Here is a 25,130-nt window from a genome sequence, read left to right on the forward strand (position 1 = left end):
TACGGAATAAGGAGAGTGTGCCCTAAGTCCCGAATTGGGAAGTGGGCGGTTTAGGGTTTAGGGTTTGTGTGCTTGCCTAATCCTAAACTGGCTACGGATGACTCAGCCTAGTGGGAACTAGCGCAAACAGCAAGCTTTAAATTGTTCTTCAGGGCCGAAATTTTCCCTGTCAACCTCTTCCTTCGCAGCACCTCTGACAGAGAGACAAGTAACAAATCCGCCAGTCTGTCTCTGCTCTGTTAGATTGTTATACAGACGGGCGGTTCTACACAGGACATCCGTTCGCTCACTTCCAATTGAGTGCACATACCCAACGGGAAAATCTTGTATCTTATTCTTATGTTCAAGTACGGATTATATCTCAGTTGCGAACTCACAACAGAAGAAATTATCCTACTTCAAATTCCCCAATGATGGCGACTACAGCGGACAGAAGATCCATTGGGATCATTGGCATGGGTGACATGGGGAAGATGTATGCTCAGCGTTTAAGCCAGGCTGGTTGGAGGTAAATATCCGGACGTCATTTTCGAAACTTGCTCTCTCTTTGAAAAGTGTTTGCATATGCAGTTTAATATGGTAAGCTCTCTTTTGTTCTCTCCCGGTTATCTCCTTTTTATATGATGACTTGAGTGCATTTGGCTCGAGTATGGCCTGGGAGTCACGTCCGCCATTCTGGCGTGTGCAGCGGCTACCAGGCTGTCAATGATGTAAACTCCTCGCTACCTTACTTTTTCTTTGTCTGAAAGTACATTTCTCTATTAACAGAATTGTTTCCTAATTACGATAATTGGTTGCTACAGTGTGCTAACGTTCAGTTATCACAGCTCTCATCTGCGAACTATAAATTTCCATCACCCATCCATGTTGATAGTACCACTGCTGACACAAGATATGTAGAGTCAATGCCTGCGATAGGCCTACAAACTATGATGCATTAAAACAGGAATTCGCGTCTGATGTATGTGGATTACTGTACATCGCCACCAACAATAGGGCTAATTTTAAGGACTTCTAAAGCAAAATATCAATATACTCCCGAATGGGCATTTAGTCTCCAGAATTAGCGACTACATTATCTACAGCGTAGAGGCGGAAGCCATTGACATAATTGTCGCCGAGTACGGACCATGTATGTCTACTGTCTGAGCTTTGAATCGTATTTTCCAATCTCGTGCTCCCTTTCTTTCATGCTCTATGCGGATCGATCAGCCCAGTCTGACATGCCATTGAATTGAAGCAACCAAGGTCGGCGCAATCGTGGGCGGCCAGACATCTTGCAAGGCCCCTGAGCTTGCTGCTTTTGACAAATACCTACCCGACGACGTAGAAATCATCTCATGCCATTCCCTTCATGGCCCCAACGTCAACCCCAAAGGCCACCCTCTGGTATTCAACCCACTATATCCAGATAATCATGAGCACAACGGCTTGAATAACACCTGTCATTCCAGGTCCTGATCCAACATAGAGCGTCAGATGAGAGTTTAAGATTCGTCGAGAGGATCTTCTCGACATTCCAATCCAAATATGTTTATCTCAGCGGCGACCTACACGACAGAATCACAGCAGATACCCAGGCGGTAACGCACGCCGCCTTTCTTAGCATGGGTACAGCATGGCATGCAAATAACCAGTTCCCCTGGGAAGTAGCCCGTTACGTGGGTGGTATCGAGAACGTTAAAATTAATATAACACTGCGAATATATGCAAACAAGTGGCACGTCTATGCGGGACTGGCCATATTGAACCCAGCAGCAAAGAAGCAGATCCGCCAGTATGCGCAGTCAGTGACAGACCTGTTCAAGCTGATGTTGGGCGGGCATCGGGAAGAATTGAGAGCTCGAGTGAAGACGGCCGGGGCGGCGGTGTTCAAGTCTGATACCATGCAGCATGATCTGTTATTAAGAGATGATGTACTTGATCGGTTTTCCCTGTCCAAAGGGAATTCGGAGAGGATGCCTAACAACCATTTAAGTTTGCTGGCCATTGTGGATTGTTGGTGGAAGTTAGGAATTGTTCCATACGATCATATGATTTGCTCGACGCCTGTCAGTAACTTCAAGAACATGATTTCGTTGTTGAAAAGGAGAGCTGATAGCAGTGTTTGTCCCCTTTACAGCTCTTCCGTCTATGGCTGGGAGTAACGGAATATCTCTTCAGAAATGAAGACCTCCTCAATGAGGTCCTGGATATCGCCATTGACGACAACACGTTCCGCTCTGATGACCTAGAGTTCACATTTGCTGCACGGGTGAGTTCATTTATAGTACATACGTCGAATGCGTTTTTCTCCCGCTTCTACATGTCATGCGATACTCTCAGATTCATTTTTGTCGGGCTTGAGACAAAATGTCTCCTCATTTCTTATATTCCACTTCCTTGGGAACCCCGCGTCTGTTGCTCCGGTTTAGACTCTTATTCTGAATATGTCAAATATTGCAACGCATGCTTCCTGTTTGATCCCAGTGGAACACCCCAGACTCCTACCACCCGCCCTCCTCCACTTATGTTATGTTTCTCCTGTGTCTAACTTAAATGTGTACCGGATGGTACTCAATAGGCTTGGTCCGAATGCGTCTCCTTTGGCGACTTCGCGTCATACCGCGATCGTTTCGAAAAGATACAATCATACTTCTCCCCTCGTTTCCCAGAAGCCGTCAGACTGGGTAATGAAATGATGAAGACTATTTTGGATAAAACCACCACTAAAGCCACTATGAGTTCCTCCTAAAATGAGTGAGACGACATCATGACATCATAATATAAGAAGCCAACGAGGTCGGCATAATTCCGGGAACTTATTATCATCATTCTTATTCTTAATTTTTCTCTTTTACGATGAAGAAATGAAATAAAGGGGAAATTCGGTAAACCTTTTATCCATTTACTCCCATGTCTTCACCAGGCGAGGTGCAGAATGATAGGTTTTCGGGCAGGCTATCGTTTTTATATCAATACTTATACGATTCTTCTTAAGGGATCCAATATCGTCATCTTGACATACAGTTCCGCGCTTTTCGGGGTTTACATCAAGTTGGATCCTTTTTTTATATAATTTTTGGGAAACTTTCTTAGCGCTTCCTGTGAAGCATCTGCACAGACCACTCACTATACATCAATGGAGTAGTTTTGTGGAGACTCAGATGTTCAGATGTTCCTGCTCCGGACTAGTGTGAGAGCTCAATGTCTTCACCTCCAACCTCACCTTTGGCATTATCCTTCCCACCCTCAAACCACCCATCCATTCTCCTCGTCGAGTACCCACTAGCCACTTCTGCAGAAGGGTTCTCCTTGTGTTCGGCCGTTCTATTGGGGGCAAATAGCACCCAATGTACTCTATCGCCGGTACCAAATGCAAAAAGATGAAGGGTTTGCGGAGCATGTTCAACAACCCGAGATGATACTGAGAGTATTGAGGACATACTGAAGTTGTACTGAATTTCTCACCCCAAAGAGTTCGGAAGAGGGGTATTTAACTATCCAATTAGGCAAGAGGAATGGAAACAGAGTGAGCAGTTCCCGAAACTAGCTCTGCTCCAACTATGTCTTTTTCCGCAGGAAACACAGAAATGCCCACATAGCTTCCCATGTGCAAAGCATTGAGAATCATGATAGAATGATAAGGAACGCTGATCCGAGTCTTCTGCCAATGAATTGACAGAATTAAATCCGCCGTTTGAAAGGATGCCTGCTCAGAAAGCATAACCAATCTCTTTCGGGAGCAGTGTGAAAGCCTCATATGAGTGCATGCCCCAAATCACCATTGACATTCTGGGTCATTAGGGGCCCTTTTATAACCAAGGATGATGAATTCAGCCTGCTTGGTAGGTAGAGAGCGATACACACAGGTGCGGCTGATTGCAAAATTGGGATATCCGTTCGGTACGCAAGTAAGGAACCGCATGGTGTTAAAAGGCCAAGGAGAAGAAAGTAAAAATAATGCAGTTGAGATTCTTGTCGGAAGATGGGACAAAGGTTGGATTTCAATCGGGGGTGCAGGAATATTTATCTGAATAATTTGCAGTTTTGAGGAATTCTTATATCTCCCTATTGATTGTATGAAATAGTTCCCAATAACCCAATGAATTTGGACCTATTTCGGATTCGTACCTCCAATTTTAATTTTACACACCCTGTAACTTATAGTTGAGAAGAAATCCTGAGTAACTCTCTTCCAACGGGGTTGGTGAGCCGCTGGGATGCAAGGATAAATCTGGCTGCAATTCCACCATCATTGGTGCATATCTCAAGCTGTTTGAAAGGGCTCAACCAAATACAAGTATCCATTTCGAATCTCTCCCACTGGAAAGCCGGAAATCCCACAACTGCCAGCGTCGAAGCGACTCACTTGAAAACATGACTTAACGTTCAAACAGCATTCACCAGGAAAACCCCAGCGAACTAAGCGCTAGCAAGACTAATTTCTATATTGATTCTAGTCCCTCATTGTGGGGTTCTTATGTTACCCAGGATTCAGCACGTCCCGGACCCCACAAAACGTCAAATCGCCCAAGGGTAGCATGCACGCGAGCATTCTTGCTCACCGAGGCAAAAGCCCCTGGGGTTACAAGTAAAAAGTGTCACGGTTGTACTGTTGGTTTGCAAGCGTCTTTTCGTCTGTGAGTTATCAGTGGAAGGGAAAGCAGTACACCCTTGAATGAAATCCTGGCTGCAGGAGGAACAAGCATCTTCCAACTCGGCCAGCATACCACTGGAGGAAAGGGGCGGCGAAAAAGCAATGCACAGATGCGCTCATAACAGACGGGTTTGGAGCTCACAGGCTGTTCACGTCATTAGCCATATGAACATCAATACGTATGAAGTCACACGGGCCTTGTTGGATACAGGACCGCTCAGATGCTCTTGGGACCAGCGGTTAGCTTTCAGATGGTCCTATACATCTAACAAATTCTCTCGATGCTTCTCCATTTTTGCGATTCATTAGCGTAACCCCGCAATCCTTTCTTTCCCATTTGCATTGAGCCATATATCCTCTAGTACTTCTGGAAAATAGATGCACACAGGAAACCGCAACTGCCGCTGGCAGGATATGCACAGAGCTTTGCAAGCCCTTGGTCGCATCGAAGAGAACACACGGCATAGTCCCCTGTGTTCAAAGGCTCGAGGCAACAACGTAAATTGCCATGCCGGCTAACATTTTCCGGGGAAGACGACTTTTCTCCTGACTCTATACCCAGGAACGTGCAAGGTAAATGCAAATCGAAAGATGTAAGAAAGCAATCCTAGGGAGATTCGTATATCTTGTTAGAGCAGCCATGGCATTGCCAGATAGGAGACAGCTTGTCATTGGTTTGATTAAGCTGTGCCCGTGTTTGAGCGCTCTGCTGCTCTATGAATGTAGTAAGCTTATTTGTGAAGAAGAGGGTATCTAACTGCTAGCTGTGGAAGAACAGGCTGTAGAGGAGTCTGTGGAGGGTGTGATTATCAACAATTACACAGGCACACCATACTACCATATTGGGGAAGAAATTTCATTCTCAGAACCCCGAGGAAAGTGATATTGGCACCTCCGCTGGACGCTAAGAAATACGATCCACCCCTGGCCCGAGTTAGTAACAAACTGCCAATAATGGCCAATTGCATCTTGTATTGGCTCCCTATTGTGGACTTCTCATTTTTCCCCCGCTTAAGTGGGAGGAAATGACTTATGAGCGCGGAAAAAGGCCTGCACATCGACACAGCTTCAACCTGATCTTTGATGTATTTTCGTGTACTTCCATTCATGATAGCTTACGTGTTCCAGGGTGATGAGTGAGCCGATTCATTGACTCTGACGATTCTGTCCCAATCACGAAGATCAAACCCATTTTCAAACTATCAAATTCATATATTAATTTCTGCTGGTAATCTACTCCCGGGGAACGCAGATTACTTTTCTTTTCCGGATAGGATTCCATTTCAAGTTCTTAAAAGGATGGACAAGTCACAAAATATCAATGCGCCCTCGGCCACCACCATCGATGGCCCGGAAGGATCTCAAGTGTTAGTTTTCAGCGAAGCAACAACACAAGAGCAACAAGTCAAATGCTTCAAGGTCGTAGGATCGAGTTTCGGCTGGCCTCTGCTGGCCTCTGCCGGCCTCTGCCGGAAGCGGCCTATATAGAGAGGGAGAAGTACCTCACAGGGCTGCCGCTCACGCGCACAGGCGGTGCTGGAGTGCGATGGTGGTGTTTTCGAACAGAAGACTGGGGGCATGTTGTTGCGACTTGCAAAATTTTGAATCGGGATTTGCTCGCCCGGACTGCTGATGGAGTAACTAGAGATAGACAAGGCTATTGCATTGGGGTAGTCGCTACTGATAAACGATATCGTCGACTGGGGCTTGCCGAATTCCTCTTGAGGGTTGTTGCCTAGTGGATGGATGGACCTGGAGAGGCTGATGCGAGTATGTTGTACTCAAGTATTGGGAAGGTATGGAAAAAGAGAAAGGGATGTTGTGTTACTTTTCTGACGTTTCTAAATAGTATTACACCAACAAAGGGTGGAGAATGCTCCCTGCATTCCAATCGGCTTTGTCTGCGAGTCAGTCTCTGGCATCGCCGAATAGATCGGAGCTCCCACAAACGAAACCTTTGATGCTGGATGGCATCCCAGCACTATGTGCTCGAGATATTGGCGCCATAAAAGTTGAGTTTTCTAGTTATAAACCCGCTGCGGCTGAAATCCTCATGGCCGTCCTTCCTTCTGCCAACCTTGTCAGCTGGCTACAAGAACGAGCTGCATTCATCAGTAGCAAGACCAACGGTGAAGTCCCCCTGATCAAAGGCGCCATCTGCGAAGATGCTAAGAAGTGGTTGTTCTGGAATCATGACTTCCCAGATCGCGAGTTGACTATCCAAAGGGTCGTTACACCGACCAAGGCGGCGGAGGCCGAGGATGAGGAGAGCCAGAAGGAGACAACCCTGGCTTTAGCCAGCCTTTTGTTGGCAGCTTTGGACGAGACTCAGAAGTGGAAGTTGCATAAGACCGTCATATGGAGGAGTCCAACGCCCGAGCTGAACCGTGCTATTCACATGGTCCAGGAACACTTTGGAGTGGGCGTGACGAATGAAGAACGAGTAAATAGAAATGTCCCTTCAGTGAGGTGGAAGGGAGGGGATGAGGAGAAGACCAAACAAATTGAGATTTGTCACAATGAATTCTATGCTTGGAGCTGAGGAGTTCCTGACCTGATCCACTTTATTCGCGTATCTAGTCGAAAATATTAGCCCTACAATTTGTATTTTAAACCCTTACCGGCTTATCCCACTAGAATATCTGAAAAATTTGAATAGGGGGAGCCAAATGGGCAATAGGATATATCCGAAATGGCTCCTCCATATGTCAACCTCCTTTACCACCCCTGTTTTGAGAAAATTTTTCTCTGTTCTGTAGGTGAGATATTCACACCCACCCTGCTCTGCTTGTAATTGAGCTGCGGCAATGGGATTTCAACAGATGCAGCTTGGTTAGGAATGGTCGTGGCATCTGAAATATAAAAGAGCACGAAAAAATTGACACTGGCTAGGGAGGAAGGGAGGGGGAGTGGCAGGGGGGGTTGTAGCATGGTTCCACCCGCGTTGTTTTTCCACCGATCAATCACTTTTTGAGTTGAAGTAAATACTGGGTAGCGGGTCACTGTGCTCGCCATATTCTCCCGATCTGATTGATGCATGGAGTGTTTGAGAGATAATGCACTTAATTATGATGTAGAGCAAAATCGATATGCAACTGAGACACTGGAATGAGTGGGGAAATATATGGAATCGGCCAGGTTTCCCCACATTCCACCATTCCTTTTGAAAACAAAATGCGCAAGACTGGGTTGGCCATTGTCCCGGAACATCACGGTATGGGAAATTGAGGCTGTCAGAATCCACGCAGGCTCGCAAGACAGGTATTGTATGTCACTGCCGACAGGTTGAGTGTCCATGCGCAATTTGAGTTCGCCGGAGGATTTCCGAGAATGGCAGGCTGAAGAACTTAAGAAATCATACGTATGAATTCGCATCGATAGGCATTATCGCCTTTCCCAATTTTCCCAGGACAGGGTGGTATCCCGGAAGGATATTTCGGATGCGCGTGCACTGGCCAAGGAGAAATTCTTTCCTTGCCCACAGGTTCCAGATCCCTGCGTCTTCATGCATGACCGGAGGGCTGTCTAGATATCGGCAAGGACCCGCCTCCACTCGGTGAAGCGGATCTTTTGTCATGACCACGATTTGATCAGCAAGCATAGTAGCGGTGATTGGATTCTGTGAAACAAGAGCATATGAACGTGATGACTTGTACAGCACGTCGAAATCAGTCACAGAGGCTCAATTAGAAAGTGGGTGTATGGGGTTATTGAACGTTTTCTGTCCTGATTAGTAGCCTGCAGGACTTGCTGGTTTGCAAAGAAAGGGGAAATTTGACACAGTTTCGGTGTGATCGAGAACTTCAACGTGAACCATCCGCATCTTTCAGGAGTGCAGGGCAGGACAGATCTGCGACAAGTGACCCCAGATCACGGTTCGCAATGTTGCAAGAATAAAAATGCGGCATGTTTTTCCCAATTGGATGACAATGCAGGTATTCTTGTTATGCAGTGTAATTGACGGATTTTCGGCCGTACCTCCTGGACTGCAAACTGACGTGATGGTCGTCATCATCGTGGCTGTGGAAGTTGGCCAAGGACAAGGTAGAGCGAGAATTGCTTAATTGCATCCTATATCGTCGCCAGATTTCAGGGATGGAGATCGATGACGGGTCGATGGCATCCACAGAATCAGCCACAACGATCCCAATTGTGTCACGGACTTATCTGCGCCACGGCTGCTGTTGCGTGTCTTGTTTCACAGTGGCCTGCAGGGATTTCGAGAAATATCATGGATAGTTTCATGCTGGGTCCAAGACAAGAGCAAGATCGTTTGCGTCTTCCAGCCTTCCAGGGCCTGACACAACAACAGAAATTCCGGAGACATTTTCATCCGCTTGGTGCTTTATCTTCCCTCGGCGAACTCTTGGCCAAGTTCACTTCACCCAATACGCTGTAATGTATTGATAAAATTCCCACAGCCAAAGAAATAAAGTGGTGAATTAGCTCCAGCGGCTTGTCTAGAACAAGCCAATGGACCGAGTCTGGTGCCCAACTTCAAGGCTGCTTCAGTTCTTGCCTTTTGATCCCTGGAGAGGATCAACTTAGCCCTGATGTTCGTCGACAGCAATCGAGCAAGGGAAATCAGCTTTGCAACTTTCCCAAGCAACCCTAGGAAGAGGAACGGGTTTACTCCGTACACCCCCTGCGAATACAGTCAGAAGTAAAAATAACGTCCTTGTAGGAGCTACTAATGAAACGTGAAAACGCTCCTCAAAACCGGCCAGCATCGTTGATTCCCACATTCCTCCCATGTTTTGCTTCCAGTCTCCCTGCAAGATTCCACATAGCCAACTGGTTTCAGCGTGGCTGCGCGTATCTAGTGGTTCCCGTGCGATTGGCTGGGCGAGTAGAGCGTACAGTCGCTTGAATCAGTGCAGCCAGGTCTGTCCCGTTGATGTGGGGGTTTTGAATCTCTGCTGCGTTACCTTTTTGGCGCACCAGGAGGCTTCGCAGGGATGGTTAGTCGCACGGGAGAAGTAAATTAATTTCAAAATTGAAGCAAATATATGAACCCTGGCTTGCGCCGCAGGAACTTTTTGATTTCGTATCTGGCGAAGTTTGGAGTGTGTGATAATTTTATTTGCGTTCTTGCTGGATCGTGTTGCTGCTTACCTATAGGTGCTCACTCTCTACCCCTTTCGATGCAACCCATCAGGCTGTCAGTTTGCAATTCTCAATGTGAAGCAACTATTGACTACAATTCACCCGCCTGTTCAAATTTTACTTCAAGGACCATCTTACAACACAAACCGATGCCTTGAAACCATTCACTTCAATCGATAAGGTGTAGATTTGTCTTCATATACACTCTCACCATGAGGCTGTTCTCTTCAGTTGTCACAGCAGTGATGCTGGTCAATGGTAAGCGTCCTTTTACTTCCTATCGATGTAAGTCATAAAAGGAACAGAAAGGAAAAGATTGGCCGTTTTAACATTTCCTCCCACAGCGTCAATGGCGTTCATCCAGACAGCGCAATTCCGCCCTGGCGATGAAAAGGGCATCTCTTACAGCGTCAACGTCCCACCTTCCACAGCCTCCAGGGGTCAAGGCCCCATATATTTCCAAATGGAAGCTCCCAGTGATACGACTGAATGGTTCTCCTTGGGTCAAGGAACGGGAATGGCAGGTGCCAATATCTTCGTTGCCTACATCTCATCGGACAAGAAGAACATAACTCTTTCCCCGCGCCTAGGGCGCGGCCATATGCTCCCCGATTACAACCCCTCTGCCCAAGTCCGCCTCCTGGAAGGCTCGGGAATCTCTAACGGAAAAATTATCGCAAAAGTGCTCTGCGAAAGCTGTATGAGCTGGGATGGCGGCTCCATGAACCCTACGGATACAAAGAGCCCCTGGATCTGGGCCGTGAAGCGCGGCAACCCTCTCAACTCCGCCGATGTCGAAGCGTCAATTCCCTTCCACGACAACCAGGGCACGTTCACTTTCGACTTGACAGTGGACGCTGATCGCGAGGATGGCTCAAGTGGTTCAACGGCCGGCATCTCCCAAAGGACCATAGACATCAAACGTGTGACACATGGTATCATCATGTCCGTCGTCTTCGTCATTCTCTTCCCAACTTTCGCCCTGACCCTATTCTTGGTCCCCTACTCGAAGACAGCCACACGCATCCACGCACCCCTCCAGATCCTCACGCTCTGTGCCGCCGTCACCGGGTTTGGTGTCGGTATCTCCTTGGGCCTTGACCTGAAGAGGGCAACCATGTACCACCCCATAATCGGGTATGTGGTTATTGGCTGGCTATTGCTTTTCCAACCACTCCTAGGATACTGGCACCATCTCAACTACGTGCGCACTCGCGGGCCTAGCGCTATGGGGCTGGTACATCGCTGGGTAGGCCGGAGCATGCTCGTGTTGGGTATCATAAATGGCGGTTTGGGATTTAAATTTAGTGGCATTGGAAAAGAAACGGTGCCTAAGTCCGGCGTTATTGTCTACGCAATCCTTGCAGGGGTCATAAGTGTGGCGTATATTATTACTTTGACATGGGGAACTTCGAAGAAGAAGAAAAACCAGCAGCGGTTACGATCCGATGAGTCGTTCTTTGATAGTGAAAACATAAAGCTGGCAGACGGAAGGAGAAGGGGATGAATAATAATATGAAAAATGGAATGGCCGAAGGAGAGGTTGGGACGTTGATCGTCAGATATATGCATTTTCCATGCGGCCCGCACCTAGATCTGACATACCTTCCTTATTTTCCTTTTTGTTTCGTGCTACGAACTTATGACACATACAGGCGCTTTGCTGGGGATTTTCTACTATGATGCTTGTCTCCTTTTCTTGTTACTGTAAACTTCAAGTCTTTTCGGCAGGTGAAACTTTTATTGTGGATGGTTCTGGGTTTGATCATTCTTTTGCAGAACTAGTTAAAACTTTTATGAAATATCCATTTTCTCATCTATATCCTTCTTGCGCTTTTTCTTTTCATCTCTTTCCATCTGATTATTTGAGTGAGAGAGACTCTTGTATCGGGCATGTTTTTTTTTAAAGATGTAGAAATCATCCAGGACATCACAATTTCAAGTGTTCGGCAAGATAATTTTGAACGCATTAGCTGATGCAAAATGTGAACGTATGACTGTCCAGATTTGCGGTGTTCTCCCAGTAATGCTCTGCAGATGCAGAAATTGCCATTATGTTAAATAAGTTGTTCAGAGGAAAAGCCGCTTTGGAATTTTTCCTATCAACCTGCTGCAGCAAGGAGGGCGAGGTCTCATTGTGCAAAATGAGTTGTGCAAAAGGACTCAGCGAGCGTAACCTCCAAACCTATGAATGGCTGCTGTGTCCGTGTCGACTTTGCGATAGCATTTCGTGTTCCAAACAAGGACCCAGCAGAAAACCTTCGAGCAATTCTGCTTTTCTCAAGCAAGTTAGCAACCAGGCCAGCATCAAGCACATGCGCATGCAGCTCAGATATGCGAGCTTCTCTGGCCTAAATGGATGTGTTTTAGCGGCTTGATGCTTAACTCAGCTTTTATGTGAGGTGTCCATCCCTCATAACTTCTGCCATGAGGGTGAGATCTCAATATTGAGGGTTTCATTTTCCGTTTCCAGCTGGTGCAAGGGTTTTTGTTCCATGCCTCCATATTCCGAATAATCCAAAACATATTCAAATTCTGCGCATATCTCTAGACACACACTGGAGCTTGTAACCTGGTTATTCTTGAAACTCAATATAAAGAAGCAAATAACATCCCGCGGTAGGGTTATAGGATTGTCTTCCAGTCCCCTATAGATCCCGCAGGGCATGTTGAAGGGGGCAGATGATTGAGACAATCGTGGTGAATTACATTCAGCCACCTAAGTTGGAAAAAGTAGATCGTCAGTCACACGGCGGGCAAAAAGTCCCAGATAGCTTTCATCTAAAATTTCCTGATTCATACTCTGCGTAGATTGTGGGTATATAAAATAGTCTAGAACAACCCAGCCGCGCTCACTTAAAGGTGAAGTCAGTTAGTGTTTCTCCGCAAGACATCGCGGAATTCTGGTGGCAGTACTTTACGATGCTCAACAGCAGAGTTCGCTCTATATCCAAGTTAACCTCAGTCAACCTGGGCTGAGAGCCTTTCAGCATCTGACGCATGGACCTCGAGTTCTCTGGGCCGCAGCTTCAAATGAGCCCAGTACTATCCCGGATACAATCTGTGGTTCGAAGCCAGTTTTCCCGGAAGTCCTTTGTTTGAATGGGCTTCGTTTTTGATATGAGGAGCTACTATCGAGCCTCTAGCAACCCCATAACGTCATCCACAGCAGTTGGAGGTAGTTAGATTTGTATCCAGCTTTGAGGACGGTTGTTAGGTGCGGGCGCTAATCCCTAAGTTATTCTGAGGTCTCGCCATCTGTCCTCTGGTACTGGATGGGATAGGTTATTGTGCTTTACGAATCGCCTTAGTAAACGGTATCTTCATAACACTGTGGGTACAGGGCCATTCCAGTAATATGTTCGTTTGCAGCTTCGAATGGAGCAATCTTGGCTGGAGATGCCGCACTTTGAAGGTTGTCTGATTGGGATTGCCAACTATGAGCCATCACATCATGAAAGTTTTGAGACTGCCACCATAGAAGAGGAATGTTAGCTTTCCTATTGGAGATATCGCAAGGGTCTAGCTTTTGGATCTTTTATTTTGAATGTTGGAAAAAGTGAAAACTTGACTTTTAGTTCTTTATAAGAGAGTAGGGTTGAACTTCGGCCGAGCACAGGGATCCGACATTATAAAATGATGTGATGCCAGACCTCGTACCGTTGCTCGAACGAAGCTGGAGACATTTTCATCTACAACTGGGAAGTCATGCAGTTCGGCTGATTCGTTTGGAGGATCCGACAAATGATAAGATCACTCTGAGCGCAAGCTCCCAGTAAACATCAGCTCAGCGCCATATATTTCCCTAAGAGACTTTCAGCAACACACGAATAAAATATTAAGATTCATTAAACATGACCAGTTATATACATACATGTAGTTATTTCATAAACAGATTGTTTTGGAGCGTAACAATTCATTATGTTTGCACCATCAGGCTATGAGAGGGCCACAAAACCTCCGCACGGTCAATGAGTGATCCAGATATATGAACGTCAAGCCGAGTAATATGTTCCTACACACAGACTGCTTCTCTAGGCTGATCTGGGTCCATCTGGCGCAGGGTGTGGTTGTCCTAAGCGAGGCTAAGCACGTTGACTGATAGCTTCCCTCGACGCGCTTGGGGGTGGTGGACAGCCTCAGATTGGGTGATCGCTGGATGCTTAAATATTTACATCCACTCCCTCGCCTTTCACCTTTTCTCTTCTCACTCCTTGTCCCTGGATATCAGATATCCCCGCCCCACCAACAAGAGCAGATATTTGTGCTCTTGTGAGAAGTGTAAGTGCGCCTTGCAGCCATCATCCCGATATTTCTTTGCTGTCTCTGTTCTCTCCACAAGCTGCTGCTGTATTGGACGTTTAACCACCGCACCAAACCCCAACCAGCATCCTGTGATGTTGCTGCTCCCTCAAGTAACGCCCTTTCATTTGAATGCCGGCCTGAATGGCTTAAACTTTTGAGACCTGTCCTATAATTTGGCCTTCGTTGCTGACCATCCCGCCACTGTGCAACCTATTTAGATGCTCCATTCGTCACCGGGAAAGATGGACCCTCATGTTACCATCAAAAAATCACATTTGGACACGCTCCTTCGCAGGTACGATTTTGACGGATATATTCCCCTGATATCCCCTTAAATGCTACTCAATTGGCCCTCAATTACTTGGTCAGGCTTCCGGAGTTCATCACTGGCTTCGTTGAAATGCTATTTATTTATAACTCGACCCCCTTTATTTGTTCGTCGTTGGTGATTGAGCGCTAATGGAGACTCTGGCTGGATTCCAGGGCGGAGTTGGTGTGTATCCCATATTCACAGCTTGACGCAGTTCGTTCAGTGCCATTTGACGCTCTAACAGGAGCCCCGTGCTTTGTGGAACTATAGCATGGCTCGTCCGCCGATTTTGATGCTTCTTTGAACGTTGTGACTGTTACGATCTCGAAATCAGAGCACGAGCTTCTTGTGAGTTTGTTTCTTTGTGAGTTAGTTAACCTTGTGTGATTATATAATTGCTAACCCGTTGTTGAAGCTTCGTAGATCCTGTGAATATGGTACCGTACATTCCTGGCTTCTCGAACCTTCAGTTTTTATACTCTCTACGCATTCCCCATATAGCGCTATACCTAACAAGTTAAATATGGTAGATAATTTGAAGCAGGCCCTGTATGACGGGGGTGTAACCGAAGAAGCTCTTGAAGTGAGAGAACTCGAGTGCAACCGCGCAAGGTCATACCGCTTACTGAGTTACTAGACTTTGATAAGCGGCCCCGGAAACTCGGAGGAGCAAGGAGAGTCACTCGAAAGTACCCTAGACAGCAAAGCTGCAGTGGAAATTAGAAATTTCCCTCGCCATCCTCTACACCAGATCTCGAATGATCCGAGTAGCAAAAATACAACACCCAACAGCGGTTGGCCTCAGAATGGTGCGGGCAGGATCCAACGGGCTTTTAACAGCAACGGCCGTCAATCGAGTCTGGAGAACGACGTCACATCATTCCCGAGCGATGAAAAAGATGATGGGCTATTTGTTGGCACTACGCAGCCTAGGCAAGACCGGCAGCAACCGTCAATAGAAAACCGCACCCTACTTCTAAAAGGCCTTCCTGAACGGGCGACTCACCGTGATGTTGTTTCTGTGATTCGAGGTGGCGCGCTGGTAGACGTTTTCCTACGACCAAGAGAGCGTCAGGCGAGCGTCTCATTTGCTGAGGGCAGAGCTGCTCAAGAATTTTTGGCGTTTACTAAACGACAAGACCTTTTTATTCTTGACAAGCTGGTGAGACTCGTCGACACATCACGATATCCTCTCTATATGTGTACTGACTGCTTAACGAATAGATTGAGGTCACTTGGAGTGATCGCCAGTTTTTCCTTGCTGGCCTTGTTGCTACTAAGCTGGCGAATGGAGCCTCACGTAATCTGGTAATCCGCTCGGTGCACCCAAACCTGACAGAATCCAGGATTCGTGATGACTTGGAGCATATCCATAACCTTGTGGTGATCGATATCACTTTCGATAAGGGGAATGCGTACATCTCGACAAACTCAGTACATAATGCTTTGTTTGCACGAACTTGCATGATGTCTCGTTTGGCGTACAAGGGCATGAAAATTGAATATTATCCAGATGAGTGCGCTGGCCCATTGCCGAAGGTGCAGTATGTTCCAAAGAAGGTTGCACCGTCTCCTCCAGTGAAGAAAGCGACTCCAATGGCCAACCGCTTTCAGATGCTTAACATGGATGGGGCAAATGACTCCGACGAAGAAGATGAACTGACGAGCACTACCTCTCTCGGTGGCAACCTAAGCTGGGCCAACTCCAGCATTGCAGTTTAGTTGCAGATTTGCTTCTTATCTAACAGCCACATCATTAATCTTATGACTAGTGGAACGAAATGGTTTGGAAGTTGTTTTCATCGATACTACGAAAGGTCAACAGACAAGCGTATCTTTCAGCTCGTGGAATGAACCCCCAGGCACGGGGCTTATGATAATTTCTTCATTATTTACGTTTGACGCCCACAGTGCATTGAACATACCCCTCACGTTTCCCCACAGTTCGCGGCGAGCATGTTTGTTGAAGGTTGTTATGAATTCATATTTGTTTAAGCTCTCCATAGATACCCCTTACATCCCACCATCCCTCTTTCGGTTGTATCAATACTTCAATATATCTTTCTTTTATCGATTGATTAGGACGAACTGCGGTACTAGCATTTTATCTCGTCCTGTTCTACCATCAAGGGTATGCCTTGCGCGACATCTCCGTGGTCTTTTACTCTTGCTTGTAGGGACTTACGAAAGATCGAAATGCACAAAGATAGGTTATGCTGTATTATCGATGGTTTGAAAAGGCTAACAGCAACTAGCATCAATAAGAAGTAACCATTAGATGCAATCTGTACTTGAAAGACTATCCTCTTCATTCATAGATTAAAGAAAGTAGACATCGACTTATCTCAGCCTCTCTTCTCAATATTTTCAAACTAGCATGATCAACTAAACTCCTTTAGACTTCTGCCAAGTCATACTAACTTCTGAACCAACCAGAGACATCTCATGTGCTCACAATATAATATCTCATAGAGAATCTGAGAAGAAATGGTTTCATCTTATATGAAAAATCAATCTCATTCATTGTAATGGGCGTACTTCGATTAACGATCTAGCACTATCCTATATACAGATTACAAATTGATTAAAAGAAGAAAGAGAAGAGAGATCAGAAGGAAAGTGTGAGAGGTGATGACAGTGTGAAGAGTGAATAGTAGAAGATAGTATATAGTGTAGTGGAAGATAATAGTAATAGTAATTATAGTAGTAGTAGTAGTAGTAGCAGTGTAGTTGTAGCTAATCGCTAAGGAGGAAAAGAAAGAGAAAGAAAATGTGCGAAATACATACATCCATATATATATACATATAGAAATAGCGGTAGCGAGAGTATAATGGAAAGAGGCAAGAATAAACGAAGATATAAACAAAGATAATATAATAATAAGAAAATAATAAACAAGTGCATTACACAACTTCAGCAGATCAACTATAAAATTCATTGATAGATTCTATCATAAGTTTTTTAAAACAGACAATGATATCAATTTACTGTATTACTTATACTGCAGAACTTTTATTTTTTGACAGATATTACAAATTTCAACATATTTTTTAACATTTGTCTGAAGTTTGTTTCAAATATATTTATGTTTCAGAAGCTCTTCAGTCTTCTCTAATCTGAAATGTTTAATATGAAAATCATTATAATGAATTTTCAATAACTTCTAACACACTGCTCTGCTATGAGAGACAAAAACTGAATCATTTAACAATAGAAGTTCACATTTCTCTAATTGTCAGTAATTTGATTCCTCAGCAGCATCACTCTGCTTAGAGTTTGCCTCTTTCAAATTCAATTCAGATTCTTTCTGCTTCAACTTCTAAATTCAAACTGCAGTAAAGACATCTCTCTACTACAACTCATCAATGAATTTTAGAAGCTGTTAAATTGAAAGGTTGTAGATTATTTCATCTTTCATCAATTTAATAACAATAAAATGTAGCATGAGAAGTTCATGATCTTCAGTATCAATTCTCTGCAAAGACTCAAATTCTCTTTCATCTTCTATATAAGATCACACAGCTGCTTTATTGACATTGTTTTCAAATTTTAAAGAATTTCAATCCTCTGTAGCCAGTTTCTTCTGCAGTGATGATAGAGATCTCTTTGTAGAATTCTCATCTTCATTAATGATATTATAATTAAATTGTTTTGACAATATATCAGTGGGGTTAAATTGATCTGAATGATATTGAATAAAGAAATCATATTCTGAAAGCAGCTTCACTCATCTGACTTGACATTCTGTCAAGCTCTTTGTTGTCAAGAAGTAATGCAAATTTACATAATCAGTGAGAACTTGCATCAGATACTTACAACTTTGAAAATAATGTCATCAAATTTTAAAACATTCAATTATTGTCAATATCTTTTGATTATGAGTATTATCCCTTCTATGTGTGAGTGATAGCTTCTTAAAGAAGAAGGCCACTGATATTCATTTATAATATTTTATAGATTTCATGAAAAAGCCTTCTTCTACAAACATTCCATTGTCTGTATCTTCAGAGGTTATTAACTCTCAATTCTTTCAACATTGAAAAGCCTTCAATGTCAACTGCAAAAAGATTCCACAGACATCATTCTCAGATGCATTAATTTCACACTGATTGAATAAGTCAGAGTTGAAGTGATTTAACATCATGGCATCTGTAAAAACTTGCTTCAATTCTTTGAACACTCTCACAGCATCTTGAATAAGAATAAACAGTTTCATTTTTCTATCTTTAACACTTTTCTTTAACAAATCTGTAAGAGGGGCAGCAATCCATGAATATATATAGATGAATTGTCTATAGAAATTCACAAACTTTAGAAATATTTATATTTTGTGATATATATACAGTGTTGATCAATTCTTAATGACGGAGACTCAGCTTCTGTTTATTGAAATGCCATCAATTTCAAAAATATAATCTAAAAAATCAGTCTCCTGTTTGTAGAATGACCATTTCTCAATGTTCACATAGAATCAGTATTGTCATAAATGATTCAACATCTTTCAAACATGGATATCACGTTCTTTTTCTGTTTTTGAGAAGATTAGAATGTCATTCAAGTATACTATACAGAAGATGTCAACAAGGCTCTGCAGTACCTCATTTATATAAATCTGAAAAAAATGGTTGAAGCATTGCAAAGATCAAAAGGCAAAATGAAATATTCAAAATTGCTGTACTTGATAAAAAAGCTGTTTTTCAAATGTTGTTTTCATTAATTCTTATTCTATGATAGATGTTCTGTATATCAATCTTTAAAAACATTCTTACTCTGAATAATCAATTGATCATCTCATTAATTAATGATAGTAAATAGCAATTTTTAATTGTCATTTTATTAAGGCTTTTGTAGTTTATACAGAGGCGCAGTCTACTGTTTTTCTTAAATATAAATAATATAAATGCCTTTGCTGAACTTTTCAATGAGTGTATTCAGTTCTTTAATTGTGCTTCTTTGAAATATTTATGCAAAATGTTCAATTTCTTTATTGACAAATTGTAAAAAGACTCATACAGTGCTGTTGCACCCTTTTCAAGATGAATTTTATATTGCATTTTGATATCAGAAAATTTCACTGCTTTCTTTTCTGAAAAAATATCTTTGTAATCTGTGAAGAGATATTGCATTCATCTGTTTTCAGTAGCAGATATCACTATTAATCTGATAATAAAAATGATAGCTTTTCTGCCTGCCTTCAAGTTCAAATCATCTGCTACACAGTATATCAATTCAATCTTATTCTCAAGATTTTTTTAATGGAACTCTTTGGGTTTCTTTATAACTTTCTCTTCATTGATGAGACAGTACTGCTATATCTGAGTGATTTAGTTGATGAGAGAATTGTTTTCTTTCAATTATGAAAGATTTAAAATGATATTTTCATTTATAATATTGACAATATGAAGGAGCAGACTGCTTCTCTTGAAAATTTCTTCAAAGTTTATGATCTCACATTTTACTTGAATGATGCTGAATCAGTGGCATTTTATTTCATCTTTAAATTTTATGTGGCCCGGCGGACCTATCTTTTTCCAATCTTTCATGAGTGAAAAGGAATAGAATATGAAGTTAGCATTCATCTCAAAGTCGACTAGACACCTCACTGACACCTCCTCTGATGAGGTATTCATCTTCAAGGTTATATGCATTCAGAGTCATGAGAATTGTCAATTCTTTTTAAATTTTTCCTTTTTATCTTTAGTGGATACATTTGTCAGAAGAGGAGTTGTTTTCAAGAAAATATTTTCTTAGTTTCTTCCTTTCTTCAACTTATAACAATCACTGACAAAATGATCTAAGATTTCACAATTAAAATAAAGATTGTTATTCAGTTTATTTTAATGTTTCTTTATAATAAGTGAAAAACTGGAATGTTTTGAGTTCTTCTTTGCATCATTCACACCGGAGTCATCATGACGCTGTTTTAATTTTGTTGTCAGTTGCTTTGAGGAAGTTTTGTTCCCCTTCCTCTCATGATGTTGATTATTCAAATAGATTTGAGAAGTCAAGTTAGCAAGCTCAATGTAATTGATGAGCAAACTTTGATATTGCAATATCATCATTCACATTTTATGAATCAGCTTCGCGAGGTAAAGCTTTGTTTTCAATAAATTCAAATTATCAGATAATTTCTCTCAATATTCTTTGAATTTTGCATTGAAATTGAAAGGATTCTTATCATTTCATTGATGTAATGAGTTGAATTGCTGCACTTTAATGAAGATGCAGTTATGATGATTTTCAATCTGATTCAGAAGAAAGTTATTAAATTCTTTTCATATTATAACAGTATTATTACACTCAAGCTTCCTTTTTTTGATAATTCATGTAATTGCGAAGGTATCTTTGAGAAGGCTCACAGCATATATGACTCATATTTCATGAATATTAAACTGCTTCAGATTAAGGCAGAATTTCTGTTTAAAAACTTTTATGAAGCTGTGGAATTCAGACAGTGTCTTGTTCTTATAATTTAGTGAATCTCCAATTTTGATCCCTTTATCTTCATGGTAGACATAGAAGTGTAGAGGCTATAGTGATGACAGAGTGATTGAAGAGCTCATATTAAAATGAGTGATAAATTCAGAAATCTCGGATTTCTACTGAGGTAGAGATATACACACTTTAGAGGATGATATGGAGGCTTTCTCAGAAGATGCAGTCAGATCAGTCTCAGTATAAATGTGTGAAGTCATTTCAATCAATAAATCTCAACTAATTCCAATGTGTAATCATGTAAATCTCAACTAATTCCAATGTGTAATCAGATTAAGCAATTCGACTTATAATATTACAGCACTAAGACAGTTGCTACTCAGCAGTGGCACAGAGGAGAATGATATATGATGAGAAGTTTTATGAATGAATTTAATTATCTCATTTGAACTGTGAGCTCATAGAATATTATACAAATACTGAACTATCAGAGATACTCAGCACACTAAGAATATTGTATGAGAATAATGATAACTCTGATATTTTATTGATAAAAGATGAATTACTAGCTTCTGAAATAGAGAGTCAGTATCTAATAATTCTATATAGACAATGAGCAACCATTCTTTCCTCACTTTATGATTGAGAGTAGCTGAAGCATCTTCACAGCAGTGCTGCATTGATCTGTCAGATGAAATCTACTGATTCTGTATAAAAACAGAATTCTTATATTCCATCAATTGAATCCTCTTTTATTGCATTTAAATAATGTTATAAAATGATTGGAAACCGGTTTGGACATTTGTGTGATGTCATGGAATAGATGGGATTATTAGAAGGGAAGTGATGAGCTGTGCAGAGCTGCCACAAAGCCTTGACACAATCAAGAGTATGACAATTTCACAGTTTAATTGTCTGTATTCTCAATGCAGTAGCTGCCTCTACAATTTAAATTGTTGGTTTTTTGCTTATTGAACTTGATCACACTTTTCAAAGTGTAATATTCAACAATCATTTGCAATATGACTTTTCTCATGACAATGAGAGCACTTTTTCATTTAATTATATTTATTTTTTTTGATTTGTTCAGTTGAATCCATCTGCTTTCCTCATTTCTTTTTATTTCAGTGATTATTAAACTTATTAAAATGATGCTGATTCTCTACAAATATCACAGATCTGCTTTTATGAATGATATGTTATTATTCTAATATATTTTTCTTGAATATTTGTAAAATTTGAAGCAATTTTTCATAGTTCTGAGATTCTTAATTTCAATGGTTGAGTTCAGTGTGTAATATTTTCAATGTTTTATTACACAAATTATCCATTCTCTGTTCTTCATTGTATGAAGATAAGTAATACTTTCAGTCTTCAAGATATTTAAAAAAGTCATGTATTGATTATTATTTTTATTGTTTAATATTTTGAAATTTTTAATTCATTAATTGATGTTCATTCTGCAGGTTGTTAATTTGCATTTTTAAATGTGATAGCATATCATCAAATGTTAGTGATGTTGCTACTTTGTATTTTTTATATGATGATATGCTTCACATGAGCATTAAAATAAAGTTTGATATTGTTTATTTTGCATTCTTCTTTTCAATAATATCAATGGTGATATGTAAAAAGAGTTAATATATGATCTTTATAATTTTTAAATTCTAATATATTTTTTCCTCAATAATAATTCTTTATCTTTAATTTTAATGATGTTTCATTATCATCATTTCTATTATCTGTGAGTAGATTTTACAGCAGCTTTGCAGTGATGTTTTGAATTGATTGAATTTCAATAAGAGTATTTCTGTAAATCTATGTTTTCAACTCATTAAAATGTTATTGCATGTGTAGAATAATTAACTGTTGTTCTCATTCACAGATTTGATCATTCAACTGTGTAAGAGATGGGCTACAAGAGTAATTACAAGAGTAGTGTGAAGTACGCACAAAGGATATTAGAAAGGTAGCAATCTCTATTGTTCAAAGCTAATCGCTGATCTCCTAAAATCCACGGATATCAGCGAGCATTATATAGATAATATTGCCATCGCCACGTATCTATCGCCACGTATCTATTTCCTAATATAGATATCTCCGTTGCGCCTATTACAAACTGCTGCAATCACACACTATGATCATTGAAAGTGACAGAGAATTCAGATTGATTTTTTAGAGATCCTGTGTGTGTTAAAATCATTTTGTATATTTTAGTCAATGTTGCAAGTTTTATTGTAGATGTGTGTAGCAACAGATCATTTAGATAAGATTATGAGTGATTAAAATTGTAAAAAATAAGTTACAAAAATAGTTATAAAAATAATATGAAGTATATATAAAAAATATTTAAAAGCTAGTAATCTCTATTATTCAAAGTTAATCACTGATATCCTCTATTTATAGATATTAGTGAGCATTATATAGACAATGTTGCCATCATATTACATTCATTATAATTGATTGTTCCATGCCTTTCTATCGCTATGTATCTATTGTTATGTATTTATTTTCTAATATACATATCTCTATTGCGTCTATTACAACTTCATATACAATGATTTGTATTGTTGAAGACTTTCTATACAGATTGAACTTTGCTGTTAACATTTGATATGATTTTTTTATAGTATTATTTTATGAAAATGATTTCAAATCTAATTTCTATAATTTTATTTTATAATATTATACATCTCACAATCATCTTTATATGACAATCTATATAAACAATTTTCATATTATAGCAAAGAATTTAGCAGATGTTGATTGATTAATTGACATTTTTATTAATAAATTAAAAATAAAAAATTTAAAAAAATCTTCAAAATTAAATATAAAGATTGAATGTTATTTTGATAATGTTATAAAATTAATATTGAAATGTTATATTAATTATTTAATGCAAGATTTTCATCTAGATGACACTGTCTTTATTTTTACATCAATATTTAAAAAATTGAAAATAGATGATATCTCTATATCAGAATGAGAAGAAGAATTCATTAAAAAATGATATTAATATAAAGTAAAATATTTACAATATTTGACAGTTAAATTATATTTAAATATTATATGAGCAGTATTTTTATTAATATAAAAAAATATTGCATTTACATTTAAAATATGAAAAGTTTTTCTTTATATTATATAATATTTAAAAGAAATAAATGATCTTGACATCTTATATCAAGATTTTAAAAACAAGATTAATGAATTTCTTAACATGTCATATTTATTGATAAATTATGCAGATTCAGATTGAGTAGAATTGTTGAATAATAAATACAATTTATTTTAAATTTTATATTTAAATTAACAGATGCATTAATTTCATAATGTTCATTTAAACAATTTTATATTTCTTTAAATTCAAATGAAGCAAAATATATGACACTTAGTAAAGCAGTATGCAAAGCAATATGATTATGTAATATGATAATGAAATTAGAATTCATTACAGTAAAAAATCTCTTGTCTATCAAAGTAGATAATAAAAATTCAATCAATCTAATTATTATTACTGTGATCACAGCACACAGCAAGCATATCAACACTCACTTTCACTATTCTCACACACAATTGAATGAAGACATTATTTCTATTAAGCATGTTCCCACTGAGGATATGATAGCAGACAGATTAATAAAATCTCTGAACACAGTGACATTTAAACATTTCATTGATTTACTAGAACTTTTTACTGATAACAGTGAGAATGATTCAATTTCTGTATGTAGCATGATTTTGGGATGATTCAAGTTGAGATAGCTAGCATGGAAGATTCATAGGAACACATCATACACGTTGGCGCGTGGGGGGGTGTTGGGCACTAGTAGGCGGCCCTCCACCGCACGTGATTACCCCTATATATAGTTAGCTAGCGATCGCACAATGAGAAGATTAACCATCCCACAACATCGACCACGAGCTTGTTCGCGGTGTTCACGTGACCAACATCTATATCTGCACAAAAACTACCAAACAGCCGCAAGCGAAAAAAAAAAAAATCCAGGAAACCTCGAAATTCGCCCAACTCAATGTCCAAGGACCAACAGAATCAGCGAAAAACCCCTTCATCCCCCAAACACCTAATACGGCAATCACTTTCAATTGCCAACCAGCTATCTCACCAGTCTACACTCCCAATTCCCCACTCCGTTGCCTGGCTCGCACCAAGCCATGGCTTTCGACAACAACCGCACAAGCGGGCGGCACGCCAACCTACACGATGAATCCGATGTCGAAGAGGAAGCTCTGGTTAATGACTACCGCGAACAGGTGCATTTTGATGATGGTATGAGTGAGCTGGACCGGACGACTTCGCTGGGTGCTGG

General features: G+C 40.8%; 5 protein-coding genes across 5 annotated transcripts in view; all 5 read left to right on the forward strand.

The window, feature by feature from the left end:
• Positions 1-455: 455 nt before the first annotated feature.
• HCAG_08076 (prephenate dehydrogenase) lies at positions 456-2,874 on the forward strand (the record flags this gene model as incomplete). Its single annotated transcript, XM_001536917.1, has 8 exons — positions 456-475; positions 901-961; positions 1,021-1,132; positions 1,241-1,389; positions 1,455-2,051; positions 2,123-2,254; positions 2,564-2,669; positions 2,861-2,874. The coding sequence occupies 8 exons, from the start codon at positions 456-458 to the stop codon at positions 2,872-2,874; spliced, it is 1,191 nt and encodes a 396-aa protein (XP_001536967.1).
• A 3,507-nt stretch (positions 2,875-6,381) lies between these two features.
• HCAG_08077 (predicted protein) lies at positions 6,382-7,181 on the forward strand (the record flags this gene model as incomplete). Its single annotated transcript, XM_001536918.1, has 2 exons — positions 6,382-6,435; positions 6,489-7,181. 2 exons carry the CDS (start codon positions 6,382-6,384, stop codon positions 7,179-7,181), a joined length of 747 nt encoding a protein of 248 aa, XP_001536968.1.
• A 2,776-nt stretch (positions 7,182-9,957) lies between these two features.
• On the forward strand, positions 9,958-11,252 carry HCAG_08078 (predicted protein; the record flags this gene model as incomplete). The annotated part of the gene is made up of 2 exons (XM_001536919.1): positions 9,958-10,003; positions 10,090-11,252. The coding sequence occupies 2 exons, from the start codon at positions 9,958-9,960 to the stop codon at positions 11,250-11,252; spliced, it is 1,209 nt and encodes a 402-aa protein (XP_001536969.1).
• Positions 11,253-14,292: 3,040 nt separating this feature from the next.
• On the forward strand, positions 14,293-16,082 carry HCAG_08079 (predicted protein; the record flags this gene model as incomplete). The annotated part of the gene is made up of 6 exons (XM_001536920.1): positions 14,293-14,345; positions 14,534-14,573; positions 14,631-14,712; positions 14,891-14,943; positions 14,998-15,522; positions 15,585-16,082. 6 exons carry the CDS (start codon positions 14,293-14,295, stop codon positions 16,080-16,082), a joined length of 1,251 nt encoding a protein of 416 aa, XP_001536970.1.
• Positions 16,083-24,975: 8,893 nt separating this feature from the next.
• HCAG_08080 (conserved hypothetical protein) overlaps positions 24,976-25,130 on the forward strand; it is a gene marked incomplete at both ends in the record, with an annotated part of 1,577 nt that continues 1,422 nt past the window's right edge. Inside the window, one exon of the mRNA XM_001536921.1 lies at positions 24,976-25,090. Coding sequence (XP_001536971.1) covers positions 24,976-25,090 — 115 coding nt within the window. The remainder of the gene's footprint in view (positions 25,091-25,130) is intronic.

Source organism: Histoplasma capsulatum, genomic scaffold (assembly GCF_000149585.1).
Source record: "Histoplasma capsulatum NAm1 scaffold_10 genomic scaffold, whole genome shotgun sequence".
NCBI classification, from domain to species: Eukaryota; Fungi; Ascomycota; class Eurotiomycetes; order Onygenales; family Ajellomycetaceae; genus Histoplasma; species Histoplasma mississippiense.